The 14657-nt window shown below is 40.0% G+C and overlaps 1 protein-coding gene across 4 annotated transcripts in view; it reads left to right on the top strand.

Moving 5' to 3' along the window:
- Positions 1-14657, top strand: part of ssh2b (slingshot protein phosphatase 2b) — a 37761-nt gene that overhangs the window by 11484 nt on the left and 11620 nt on the right. For 2 of the 4 annotated variants that reach the window (XM_063012208.1, XM_063012207.1), the window contains exons 3-8: positions 10862-10977; positions 11308-11372; positions 11487-11608; positions 12614-12679; positions 12772-12837; positions 12943-13137. In XM_063012208.1, coding sequence (XP_062868278.1) covers positions 10862-10977; positions 11308-11372; positions 11487-11608; positions 12614-12679; positions 12772-12837; positions 12943-13137 — 630 coding nt within the window. Of the gene's footprint in view, positions 1-4795; positions 5045-10861; positions 10978-11307; positions 11373-11486; positions 11609-12613; positions 12680-12771; positions 12838-12942; positions 13138-14657 lie in introns of those variants that run through there. The other 2 variants (XM_063012209.1, XM_063012210.1) reach the window with 2 other exon arrangements.

Below are 14657 nucleotides of genomic sequence, written 5' to 3'. Positions count from 1 at the left end.
AATACAAGTACAAACATAACCACAGAATTGAGCGCTTTAATGACTTATTTTTAACCAAAGAAATATTCACCAGGTCCTTGGGTGGTAAAACTTGCCAGCACACCAGAGCTTTTCACAAGATTTTGTGTTGTCTGATTTTTTTATTTATTTAGAAGAACATTTGTGCTGTCATGGACAATGTCGGATAAAGACCCTGGCTCACATTTTACATTTACATTTGTAGCATTTAGCAGACGCTTTTATCCAAAGCGACTTACACAGTGAGCGGAACACGATGAGCAATTGAGGGTTAAGGGCCTTGCTCAGGGACCCAACAGTGGCAACTTGGTGGTGGCGGGGCTTGAACCGGCAACCTTCTGTTTACTAGTCCAGTACCTTAACCACTGAGCTATCACTAGACATTCCAATTCATCCTAAAAGTTATTAGTGCCATTGATGTCTGGTGAAGTTTCATGGACCTTACTTTAGAGACTGGGACACAGTCATTCTGAAACAGGAAATCTTTTTATTTTATATATGTTAGTCATGGCAGGGCTCTAGAGTGCGACCAATTTGGTCGCACATGCGACCTAATTTCTCAATGGTGCGACTAAAAAAAATCTCAGGTCGCACCGGTGCGACCAGGCGTCCGAGGGAAAAAAAAAACAACAGACACACATTAGGCCAATATCATGGTCTAAACCAATCAGAGATAGTGAAGGGCGGGACAATATTGTAGCGGTGATATGTGAGCGACATTCAGCTCAGCCAATCAGAATGCAGCACCCGGTTTATACACGTGCGTTCGGACGTTCTGCAGTAAGTTTAGTTTTGTATATGAGACTCGCCGGATGTCCCCAGAATGGAAGTTCAAGTTCTGGAGCTCGGCGGTGTAAAGTGTTGTAACGCTCACTTAAGTCCTGACTAAACAGTTAAAGTGACTCGACCCTGTCGTGTGCCTTTATTCCCACACCTCCACCACCGCACAGCAAAAGACCCGCAGCATCCCCACCGGACAGCGGCTAGGTGAGCCGACCCTCTACAGTAGCAAGGGACTAATGCTAGCGGTAAAGTGCCGCGATAGTGAAAGTAAAAACACGACAATATTTTCGTTAAGTAAAATATAAAAATAACTAAAAGACCAAAATATATTACAATACATGTAGTCAAAATACGCAGTGAGTGCACCGCAAGCGATTTTGGGAATCTGTGTAAAAGATTCAGTAAAGCCGATAATATAATGCACTGCATTTAAGATTACACTCTAACACACACACAAACATATACATATAATTTTAAATATACACACACATATAAATAGATATACACACATACATACACATTTACTCTATTATTTTTATAATTTTTATAAGTGTGCTATAATTAGTCTGTAATACTATAATTAACTGTAAAGAAGACCATGGCCGGCAATAGTATATTTGTGACTGGTTCTAATACATTTTGAATTGAAAGGCTGAAAAAGCCCAATGCATCTATAAAACACATTACATGCCTCGATAAATGCACTGCCCAAGTGTCCCCCTCTCCCCACTGCCCTTCATTGTCAGGCAGCAGCAAACAGATCATCAGACGAGGCCATGTTGACCAGATTGTTAGTTATTTCCAAGTCAATATTGCCTGTATGGACAGTGATTAAAAAAAAAAAAAAAAAAGTGAACCTGTAAAACTGCGGTGTTAAATGCGATGCGGTCGAAAATTTGGGTGCACCTAACTTTTGTGCTGGTGCACCTAAGAAAAAAAGTTAGGTGCACCAGTGCAACCAGTGCAAAACGTTAGTCTAGAGCCCTGCATGGGTGTAGCTGAAACTCATAAAATCAATAATTAGCAGGTGTGTCCATTGCCTTCTTATTTTTCTTCATTGTTTACCTAGCACAACCATTCTGGTCAGTCTAGTGGTCCACATGAATTATGAGCTAATAAAAAGGTGTATTAAACTTACAGTAAATAATATTTGAAAGGTCCTTATCCAGTATGGTTCTATTGATTGAGTCACATGATGGAAGATCGATCCTGCTGGTCAGTATTATGTGCCTGCTTAGCAGGGTAAAGCTCCTACATTAAGCCATTTGTAATTAAATAAAAAGCTTATTTATGGTTTCTTCATCATTATGCAGGCCATGCTAAGGATCACCAGCAGTTTCCCTGTCAGCCCCATGTTACATTTCTAACTGGAGTCAGTGGCTTGCCAATCTCTGAGATTGGTTTTTGTTTGTAGGATATTTAGTCATTGCTTTAACTCTGATGTTGTCATATGAGAGGCAGCATAAATGTTCACAGGGGCTTTCTGTTTCATGTTGACTTCTGCATTTTATCAATAAAGTCAGGATATGAATACATGGAAGGGCAGGTGTGGACCATGGGGAAAGATCAGCTCCATCCTCTTGTACAGGCCCTCAGACTCACACTTATGCATGTGCAGGCAAAATAAAATTCCAGAATGCAGGATGTCCTTTCACTGACCTCTTGAGGACAATGGAGCAAAGGAAGGTCACGACTAAAGATTAAACAAGCCAATTGTTGTACCAGGTGTTGCAACCAGTGACAGTTTGTACAAATCGTTCCGTTTTTAATCTTGATTACTCTGTTGCACAGGCTCTTGGTTCCTAGATTGTTCTACTTTAGAATAATAGCAGTTGACTATAGCAGCACAGGGGAAACAAACTAAAGAATTATCTGGTTGTAAAGGTTTCAATTCATAACAATCTTATGTCTAAAGTAACTTCAGCATAACCTATTTTAAAGCCATTGTGTATATTTGGAGATTGTGAGACTACATGCCTAATTTAATTCACTTGTTAGCAGAGGGTGTGTTTTTATGCACAAGTCGTGTTTCATTTTAATGTTTTCCACCACTTTATCCTTGGTCAGGGTCGTTAGTGTGTTCGGTTTTCCTGGAATTATTGGGCACAGTGCAATGACACACCCCGAACAGGATTGCTATCTATTTTTATAGAAATACATACATAGAGCTGAAAGAAAATCTATATTAAGTGTTTTATTAAGGTCACAATAAGTGCCAGAACAGCTTTAGTGTACCTTGGCACTGTTTCTACATGTCTTTGAAACTGCACTGGAAAGTGCTGTCTATTAAGTCAGTCCAAAATACTCATCAAACCGTTTGGTAAACCATGTAAGTTGGGGCATGGTCACCCTGGGAGTGACTACTCCTACAGTATGTCATCATGTGTCATCATTCCATTGATATTTACCAAATTAAATGGCTGGGAATCAGTCTTTAGAATAGGTAATGTTTTTTTTTAGAATTAATAGATAACTACAACCTTTGAAAGCAGGTCCTTGCAGGGCAAATTATTTCGCTCATCTAAACGCAACATGAGGAGAAGTAATTTTCACAAGTGAACACGTCTTGGAAGAACGGGGACGTTGATGGCAAGGCAGACCTTTATGTTTGTTTATTTATTCATTAGAATTTTAACGTCATGTTTTACACTCTTTGGTTAAATTAATGACAGAAAAGGTAGTTACTCATTAGACAAGATTCATCAGTTCACAAGTTTAATGTCAAACACAGCCATGGACAATTTTGTATCTCCAGTTAACCCACACAGACATGGGGAGAACATGCAAACTCCACACAGAAAGGACCCAGACCGCCCCACCTGGGGATCAAACCCTGGACCTTCTTGCTGTGAGGCACAGTTAGGGTTGCCAACCGTCCCGTAAAATACGGAATCGTTCCTTTTTGGAAACTAAACGTCGCATTCCGTATTGAACTGATACGGGACGCGCTTTGTTCCGTATTTTTATCAATGAGAGAGAAATGCTGCAGATTAGACTGAGACAGGACGATATGTATGTATGAAACAGAAGGAAACTGCCGCTACCGTGGGAATTAGAAAGCGTTTGGTTTTTGTTTTAAGTAGTGTTCACTTTTTTTACTCCACTGGTTGAGTAGCACAGTGGGCAGAGCGCGTCGCGCATATTTTTCCGCCCTAGGTTCGAATCCGGCTTAGTGCGAAACTAAAGTAACACAAGCAGGGCCGGTGCTATGGGGGATGATGGATCATGTAAAAATTTTGTTTGCACTATTGAGAAAAAATGTTACATGATGTTCGTTATGCATGTTGTTTTGCCTAAAATATGGTTCTGATTTATTATTATAAAGAATGAAAATAATAAATGTTAAACAGCCTAAATAAAACATTTTGACAATGTTCCAGTGACGGTGTAAGACCCGTTATATTTTTTATAGGTGCAACCCTAACCGCCTACCCCCCGCTCAGGTAAACACACTCCATCCCACCCCCACCCTATGCCTTCCACCAACATGCCAGCCCAGGGTGTTCCTTATTCCCAGTTCTGGAAGTTGGCAACCCTAGGCACAGTGCTAGCCACCGAGCAACCGTGCTGCCCCAGGTCTTTATGTCAAATGTTAGTATCTGATCTATAATTGACTGAATGGACACAAATTCCCACAGACAATCTCTACAATCTTATGAAAGGCCTTTCTAGCTGTAAAGGAAAAAAAGTCAACTCAGTTTTAATGTCCATGGTTTTTGAATAGAATGTCCAACAAGCTCATGGTCAGGTGTCTACATACTTATGGCCATATTGTGTTCATGCCTTTTACACGTGTATGTAAACTTCTGACTTTTCCTGTAGTAGTACCAGGTAATACATGTACGTATTTAGAAAACAATCCTGAGGAGTTTAATTCACCACAAATATCCCGGGTTTCCGTTAATCTGTCACGTGACCGCGTTGAGGGTTCACAGAGGAGTTCACGCTGCTTTGTTTTGGAAGCTGTTGTGGTGTTGACGTCAGCTGATAGGCCCCGCCCACCACAAGAGCGCGTGCAGCTCCGCTCCTTCGCGCGGTCTCACCGCACTAACAACATGAAAACAGAAAAGCTGCTTAACAACAACACAAACAAAGACGAGCTCATTTGGAATTAAATTATAGCGACTAATTGCAGTTTCATCGAAGTTTTGCTTTGGCGTGTTTGTGCGGAACAGAGAGAGAGAGAGATGTAGCGGAGCAGAGTCGTTCCTTTAGGCGCTATGGTGCAGAGCCTCCTCAATCTGTAAGTTTGGACGGTTCACAAACAAACAACACTGAGGCAGATGTTTAGTGCTGTTTACTGTCTCTGTACACAACTGGCTCTGTGTTGTTTGGTGTTACTGTTAAATTTAGACTTCACACATGTCTTTGTTTTTTTAATTTTGTAACATGTTTGCGGTAATTGTCTGAAAGACCATTGGAGACAAGGCTACATTGTAATAACTTGCAATTTAGCTGACAGGTTTTGACATCCAGCGTTGTATGAATGTTGTTGCTAAACAATGTGCAAAAGTAGATTAAGACCAATGGTGAGGCTACTATTTTGAGCACTACCTTGTGTGCGACTTAAAACACAGCCCTCCAATTGGTAAACAATTCAGCCTAACACAGCAATTTTTTAAACAAATGTTTAAATGTATTCTGTACACTCTGTTAAACAGTCATCATTCTTTAAGGATTTCATTTGGATTCATTTGTTGACTGTTTGTTTACCTGCAAATTAACATTGCTGCTGACCTATAGTCAGAACATCTCTTATTTATTTTATTTGCATTAATACTTGTTGTTGTTTATCGATGGCAATGTATAATTATGATTCACTATTCGTTTAGAGGCCACATTGTTTAGGCAGTACACTGGTCAGCCAAATTCTGAGACTTTGCTGTGCTTTTAAACAGTACTGGCTGAAAAAAAAAACAGATCTCAGAATATTGTGGATGCTGTTATATGTTGGTGCATGTAAACTTGTTACTGTAACCAGAGGCTATTACACCTCATTATACCCTTTATACACATCTTATATGTGGGAAAACCCAGCCTTCGAAGCTACACTATTTCTTTAATGCTGTAATACAGCCACTTTTGTTTGCTTTTAGTATATTATTTATAATGAAAATACAGGGTGGGGCATAAAGATCTCCCACATTTGGAGTGGGCACCGTATGGGCTGTAGTGGCAGTAGAGAGGCGGGACAGGTTTCATTCGGTAGGCTAGGCTCTACCATTTTGTTGAAATGTTGGAGAACTTTCTGCGCCCGAAACTGGATGACTTGGATACAGAACATGTATGGTTTCAGCAGGATGGGGCCACAGCTCACACAGCACGACGTTCGCTTGGAGTGTTGAGGGAAATGTTTCCTGGGCATTTGATCTCTTTAAGGGGAGACGTGGGGTGGCCGGCAAGGTCACCAGATTTAAGCCCTTGTGACTTTTTCCTTTGGGGATACCTAAAGGAAAAGGTTTTCCGACATCGTCCTCGAACTCTTGAGGATTTGAAGGAAAGGATCAGAGAGGAAATCGACGCAATACCACCTGAGATGACACGGAGAGTCTTGGAGAACTTCCGGGAACGACTCCATCAATGTATTGCCAACAACGGCCGCCATTTGTCTGATATAATTTTTAAAACCCATTAAAACAAAACTGTTTTTTATGTACTTTTCAGAAATATAAGCATTTTTTTTTTCTAGATAGTTGGGTTCTTTTGGTAGATTCATTCAAAATGTGGGAGATCTTTATGCCCCACCCTGTATATTTAGGCGTTTCATTATGACCTACAATAGTTGCCATATCACCAGACTACCTCAAATGTAAACAAAGGATGGTTTGGGGAGTAGACAAAAGAAGAATGAGATGATGTAGGTATTCCCTTTAGACTGGGTGACTCATTCACCTGTCTACTGTTTACTCATTAATCATTCAACAGGGTCATAAGGAAGCAATACAGAGTGTATTTTGGGAAGCAGTTACATATTTTTTGTTCGCTCAGTCTCCTCTGTGTGTTAATCGTCATAGGTTTTTTTATACTGTTAGTTCATTTTAAAATCTTTCATCTCTCTCACTCGTTCACTCACACACACTTACAGTTTAAAGTCCAGTTCTGTTGACTTAATCGTGGTCTGTGTCTTGTCAGCAAACGGGTGTGTCATGTACAAAGGTGTGAAATCTACTACAGCTTGTGATTATTCATGCCACATGCTAGTGTTTGCAGTGGATAGAGGTTTTGTTGACACCTTATCAGTATATCCACCCCTTCCTGTAAAGAGTGCACAAGCTCAACTACCTGAAAACCCACAGCTATATACATAGTTAGGCTTTCATTGTCCATTAAGCATTGGTCCATTATGCAGTGCAACAGTAACATAATAAACACATTTGATTTTCCCAATCGAATGTCTGTTAGCCTGTATTTACACACTCGGTTACCAATTTATTACAGTTGGCAGGACACTTTGTAAGAAGAAGGCCTCTTTGGTTCCTCCAAATGTAGATGTGGAAAATATGCACATTATCAGCAACAAGAAGACTTAAATAACCTGAGATGATAACTTGAAACTGATTAGAGTAAAATATTTTTCTTGCATTCTTATTTAATGTTTTCCTGGGGTGTTTGTAAATGATGCATTGCCTAATTCTTTGTTCACATCAGCAGCAATCACTATCACATGTATGTCCTAGGCTCAACTTTACTCGGTTCGGTTTGTGCTCGGTTGGTGTCTGTTCGTATTTGCAAAGATTGCAAATATCAAGTCATGTTTTTTATAAACGGTCTTTAAAGACATTGAGTGTCATCCAAAGGCGCTGTACAATAAAGTCAAGACAATGACTATCAAATAATAATTAAAGACGTGTGGCACATTAAATATATCAGTGTAAATAAAACAGTTACCACAGAAAGTCTCAGCTGTTGAAAATAAAATTAAATGACATTTTCAAATGACATCAACAATCAAACTATGACTTCTTCTGTTATCATAACTGTTTAATCATTGACATCTTTAACACACACATTTAATAACTCACTCACATCTAGGGACAAATTAGACTTCCCACATGTGACATGCATTTGCTGATTTCCAAAAAGCTATGACTGACACTGAGAAAATGTTCCACACTACTCCCACTCAGTGTGTACAGAGAAGGGTTACATCCAGGTCCCCAGAATTCTGGAGCTGTGCGGCACCCACACTACAGCTGCAGCACCTTTTCACCAGTTCATAAGTTTTAAACATTTCACTTTCAACCTTTACAACCCGAATGCACTTGTAACTGATTTCTTTGATACAGGGTTACCATAAAACCACTGTATTTTTGACAAGGTTACATTTTTTAATATTGTGGGTTTATCACTGAAGCAAACCCTTGGCTTTTAATAGTAGCTTTGACCTGAGCAGATTGAATCTTTTGAAGTCACCATCTTACAATGCTGAACAGTGAGATTTTTTCTCTATTTCGGCTACTTCCTTATTCAGGGGTCACCACAGTAGATCTGGTCTGCACATCAGACCTGGCACAGCTTTTACAGCCTTCCTGATGCAACCCATCTATTTTTGTCCAGGCATGTGACCAGCACAGAGCGCACTGCCAAGTGCCCCAGTGGCTAGGCTGTTTTGCCAAGACTGATCTTCAGATCTTTGTGTGTGTGTGTTTACTCAGGTTGTCTTTACCACTAATACAATTTAGTGTGACAAACATGCACAGGTAACACTAAAGAAACGAAAGAAACCAGAAAAGGGGAAGATATTTTTCACAACATTGTACATACTTTAAAACCTTTGAAATGCACACACTTACAGTGTATCACAAAAGTGAGTACACCCCTCACATTTCTGCAAATATTTCATTATATCTTTTCATGGGACAACACTATAGACATGAAACTTGGATATAACTTAGAGTAGTCAGTGTACAGCTTGTATAGCAGTGTAGATTTACTGTCTTCTGAAAATAACTCAACACACAGCCATTAATGTCTAAATAGCTGGCAACATAAGTGAGTACACCCCACAGTGAACATGGCCAAATTGTGCCCAAAGTGTCAATATTTTGTGTGACCACCATTATTATCCAGCACTGCCTTAACCCTCCTGGGCATGGAATTCACCAGAGCTGCACAGGTTGCTACTGGAATCCTCTTCCACTCCTCCATGATGACATCACGGAGCTGGTGGATGTTAGACACCTTGAACTCCTCCACCTTCCACTTGAGGATGCGCCACAGGTGCTCAATTGGGTTTAGTCCATCACCTTTACCTTCAGCTTCCTCAGCAAGGCAGTTGTCATCTTGGAGGTTGTGTTTGGGGTCGTTATCCTGTTGGAAAACTGCCATGAGGCCCAGTTTTCGAAGGGAGGGGATCATGCTCTGTTTCAGAATGTCACAGTACATGTTGGAATTCATGTTTCCCTCAATGAACTGCAGCTCCCCAGTGCCAACAACACTCATGCAGCCCAAGACCATGATGCTACCACCACCATGCTTGACTATAGGCAAGATACAGTTGTCTTGGCACTTCTCACCAGGGCGCCGCCACACATGCTGGACACCATCTTAGCCAAACAAGTTTATCTTGGTCTCGTCAGACCACAGGGCATTCCAGTAATCCATGTTCTTGGACTGCTTGTCTTCAGCAAACTGTTTGCGGGCTTTCTTGTGCGTCAGCTTCCTTCTGGGATGACGACCATGCAGACCGAGTTGATGCAGTGTGCGGCGTATGGTCTGAGCACTGACAGGCTGACCTCCCACGTCTTCAAGCTCTGCAGCAATGCTGGCAGCACTCATGTGTCTATTTTTTAAAGCCAACCTCTGGATATGACGCCGAACACGTGGACTCAACTTCTTTGGTCGACCCTGGCGAAGCCTGTTCCGAGTGAAACCGGTCCTGGAAAACCGCTGTATGACCTTGGCCACCATGCTGTAGCTCAGTTTCAGGGTGTTAGCAATCTTCTTATAGCCCAGGCCATCTTTGTGGAGAGCAACAATTCTATTTCTCACATCCTCAGAGAGTTCTTTGCCATGAGGTGCCATGTTGAATATCCAGTGGCCAGTATGAGAGAATTGTACCCAAAACACCAAATTTAACAGCCCTGCTCCCCATTTACACCTGGGACCTTGACACATGACACCAGGAAGGGACAACGACACATTTGGGCACAATTTGGACATGTTCACTGTGGGGTGTACTCACTTATGTTGCAGCTATTTAGACATTAATAGCTGTGTGTTGAGTTATTTTCAGAAGACAGTAAATCTACACTGCTATACAAGCTGTACACTGACTACTCTAAATTATATCCAAGTTTCATGTCTATAGTGTTGTCCCATGAAAAGATATAATGAAATATTTGCAGAAATGTGAGGGGTGTACTCACTTTTGTGATACACTGTATGTATTTGATGCCTAAATGATTTTTTTTGACATGAGCAACTAATGTTTATAATAAAGACAAAAACCCACAAACACAGGCAGTTTTGTTCTCCAGTGTAGGTTCCCAGTTTTTTTACTTCCTCTTGTTTGTTCTGCTGGTAGTTTGATAACAGTTGATTTCAGGAAGAAAAGTGATACAGAACACGCGCACGCACGCACGCACGCACGCACGCACGCACACACACACACTCACACACACCCTCACTGTTCACTGTTTCTTACTCTGAGCACAGCTGGTACAGTGATGAGAAAACAGGGCTGCAGTGGAACAGCTTGTTCTTATTTTTGTCCTGCATTGAGTGTTTACTGTCTGAAGCAATGTCCCGAAAAAGCCCTCCAAAGATCTCCAGTTTCTCTGTCCACAGTGTATTGTCATGTACTTCCCACAATTAGATCACATCAAAACAAATCAGAAAAGGTGAATCAAATCCAGTCAGCCTGTGACATGACCAACATACTAATTCTGTCATGAACTACAAACCACAGGGATCTTTTGAAGCTTAATGAGGTACAAAAGTGAAATATAGTTTCTTTTAAAGAAAGCCTTTGAAAGAATGAAATCCAAGATTCTGTATTGCAAAAAATGCTTTGATGAAGAATTTGATTGCATTTTTCCTTCCTCTGTTTATTCTACAGCATTAGCGAGAGTTTTTTAACTGTGAAAGGTGCAGCACTTTTTCTCCCAAGGGGAAATGGCTCCCCTTCTTCATCCTGCTCGTCACGAATCACAGGACAGCGCAGCAAACATGCAGGTATCAGAAAGCATCAATACACAACATGCTAGCACAATAATCACATATTTGCCCTCTTGTTGTTTTAGGCCTACATTGTGCTTTATATAACCTATTCTGACTGTAGTTTTTTTAGTGGGAGAGACTCATTCTAACGCTAAACTGTTTGGAATCGGTTTACTGTGGATATCTGTGGTCTATAAGGGGTGTCTTTTATAGACAGTCTGTAGGCATATAATGTAATCTATAAAATCTTTTAAAAAGAAAACATTTAGTGTTTAATATAAGGTAGTCACAATCTTTTGCACATTAAAACACATTTTAAAATGTCCTGCATTTTCATGTGTCCAGAGGATCTTCAGCAGCACCTGCAGACCATGTTCACTCTGCTCCGGCCAGAGGACAACATCCGTCTGGTGAATGACACAAACACATACATATTTAAAAGGGGTTGCAGTCATTTTCAGATTATAGATTGTGGTATCTAGCACCTAGAGAAATGTATGTATTCATGTTGTATTACTTGACAGGCTGTGCGGCTGGAGAGTGTGCAGTCTCAGTGCACACGCTACATGGTGGTAGTGACCACAAATGGGCGGCAGGACACCGAGGAGAGTGTGGTGCTGGGCATGGACGTAAGCCCCACTGATGGGTGAGTATGACTAAATTTATTTTACCCGCTTTTGTTCAAAGCAACCTACAAGTGAATCTGATCCATTTATAAATGTTTATCCACTTTACATGTTTTATGGGCAGCTTTTTCACATGGAATTTAGAATTATGTATAGTTATAGAGTTTACATCTCTGATGTTGCCAGGTATTTCCACTTTTTTTTTTAAACCAAATAAATGGGACAGTAAAAAATACTTACTGATAAATCGTACTGATGTCAGATCTTTAGTGATATTACCTAAAGTGTCAGTTATTATAAAATATGCATGATTTGTACATTTTTTATTTGTAAGGCCATTATTATGTAATATAAATACAGTATGAATTGACAGCTAATAAAAATACATTTAAATTATGTTTTTAACTGTCAGCATTCATTGAATTGTTCATGAGTCGTGCCGGTTATGAGTTAAATTGGTTAATTATTAGCATCCCTAGTAAGAGGCTAATATAATGTATTTAGTTTAATAATAGCAGCAGCAATGTAATAATAATAATTTTCAGGCAGCGGTGGTGCAGCGGTCTAATATGCAATATTTGAGCCACACAATATTCTACACAAACACAATTGGCCATGTTGCAGGTAAGGAAGGTTGGACGGGGTCTCTTCCCACCTCCACTGCAACATGCGATCTTGAAAACTGGTTTGGTCCCCTGCTCAAGTAGGGACGGAGTTACATAGAGCATAGCGTGGCTCTCCGTACGCGATACAGCCCTCTATGGGATCCCAACACTGGCAGGTGATAAGAAGCGGCTGCAGATTAGACACGTGTCAGAGGGGTCATGTAGCTCTTTGAGTTGGTCAAGATTTTTTCTGGCAGCGGATTTACAATTGGGAATTGGAAATGACTAGATTGGTAGAAAAGCAGTTTCTCTTTAACAACTAAGTTTTGTTCTGTTGATTTATGAACAAAATTGTATTTAAAATTTAAGTTAGTATGATTACTGTCTTCATTCATGTATTGCTATGTATATATGCTGTAGTTCCTGTTCGATAGGCCTGGTGCTTCCTCTGTGGAGTGACACTCTGATCCATTTAGATGGAGATGGGTAAGTAACATGTAATGAGTTTAAACACATATAGTAATTGCACTGTGATTGCGCTTGTAATTGTTAAACCTTCTGCTTTTCCTTTTTTACAGAGGGTTCAGTGTGTCCACAGATAACAGGGTCCATGTTTTCAAGCCCGTCTCTGTCCAGGCCATGTGGTAGGTGCCCTTTTGTCTTGCCTTGCTAAAAAATGACTTTCTTTATTTTAGCTTTTTATTGTCTTTGTATTTTTAGAATGCTAACCACTACCTCTCCTCCTTCAGGTCGGCTTTGCAATCTCTCCATAAAGCCTGTGAGGTAGCACGTTCCCATAACTACTTCCCTGGTAGCCTCTTCTTGACATGGGTCAGCTACTACCAGAGCAGTGTATCTTCAAACCAGACCCATGTCAACGAGTGGAATGCTATGCAGGATGTGCAATCACACCGCGCTGACTCGCCTGTGCTCTTCTCTGACGTGTAAGTGCACTACTTTTTTCCAGTGATGCTGTAGGTGGAGTTTAAAGCCAGGACTTACTACTTATTACAGTCCAATTCAATTTACTATATCTGCATATCATGCAAGTAACTCATATTTGGTTTAAACTCATCATAAAAAAGAAAAGCCTTTGTGGGCTTAATAATTTCTGCTGAAGGAGAAAATTAGAGCTTAATCTGCACAAATGTTTTGGACTGTGCATTACTTAGTATATAGTTCATGAATTTTTGTAGCCTAGTTATGTCTAAAACTCTTTTGCTCTAAACAAATTTACAAATGTATCATTTTAAAAGGTTCTTGATGGAAGTCTCATGAGACCAAGTGTGTAACAAGAACACATAAAGTAAATCCTTAAAGTCCCTGCTGAGTGGTAGAAAACGGTGGAAGCTATGGCCACAGTCTGGTTTTGTTAATCACACAAGCAAAACTGCACTGACACTTTAGTGAACAAGTATTTAAAAACACAGTTTTAAAAATAGGCCTAGCATTTGATGATGTTCTTTCTGAGTTGTTTTTAATAACCCTAGTGATCTTCCTCATTGTATTGTAATGAAAGCATATCAATGAACTTCAAATCCCGCTGCCAATATTTTTACGAATAATTCAGTCCAAATTCTTTATATGTTACCTTTACAGCAGTCTCACTACTAAACTTCTGTAAGACATACACAATGCTGTTATTTACTTTTACTGCCTGCCCAGACAGCTCATGATTTAGAAACTGGTTTGACTGACCAGTTTCTGCCCTGTTAAAGATAGTGTTTATTTTTACTGCATGCAAATTTGTCCTCCAAGCTCACAACACGCTGCTTCCCACTTAACCATAATTTTTTGTTGCTGGGTTGTGGTTTCTTTGCTCATTTAGTTTGAACATTTGTACATCCAAGAGTACAAATTAGTCATCTAAGGCAGGGGTTTTCAACCTTTTTGGGCATGCGCCCCCCTCCGCTCTTTAAAATGACATAACATAATTAAAATAAAATAACATAATTAATGCTGTGCACATCATACATACGATGCAATTTTGCACATTATATAAATTCGTTCACTTTGGTAAATCGTAGATGGTTCTTGCTTTTGATGTAGATGTGAACAGAAAACGTTACTTCACAGAGCCAGGCAAAGGCAAAAGTACATCAGTTGCTAAATTCGTTAGTTCAGGATCATCTGCTCTGACTGACAGAAAACAGAAAACGAGTCTGACTCAGTTACCGCTCTGTGGTAATACTCAGTTTAATTAAGCCTAAGCTTTTTAAGGTAAGCGAGTCACACAGAATGTTCTGTAGTATCTGGTGTTTATTTAAAACCACAGCATTCATTAATAACAGTAAAAACTGAGAGATGACTGAGAAAAGAAACTTACGCTTTGCATAAAATGAATCAACTCCTGAATCACTTATATCGATACTGTGAACAGAGCGTCTCTTAAAGACACACACACACGTCGTTGCTTTTGTCACCGGTTTATCTTCACTGTTAGACCTATTTTTAAGGGTTTTTT

The sequence above is a fragment of the Trichomycterus rosablanca genome, chromosome 16, assembly GCF_030014385.1.
Source record: "Trichomycterus rosablanca isolate fTriRos1 chromosome 16, fTriRos1.hap1, whole genome shotgun sequence".
NCBI classification, from domain to species: Eukaryota; Metazoa; Chordata; class Actinopteri; order Siluriformes; family Trichomycteridae; genus Trichomycterus; species Trichomycterus rosablanca.
This window is presented reverse-complemented; position numbering and strand designations above follow the sequence as displayed.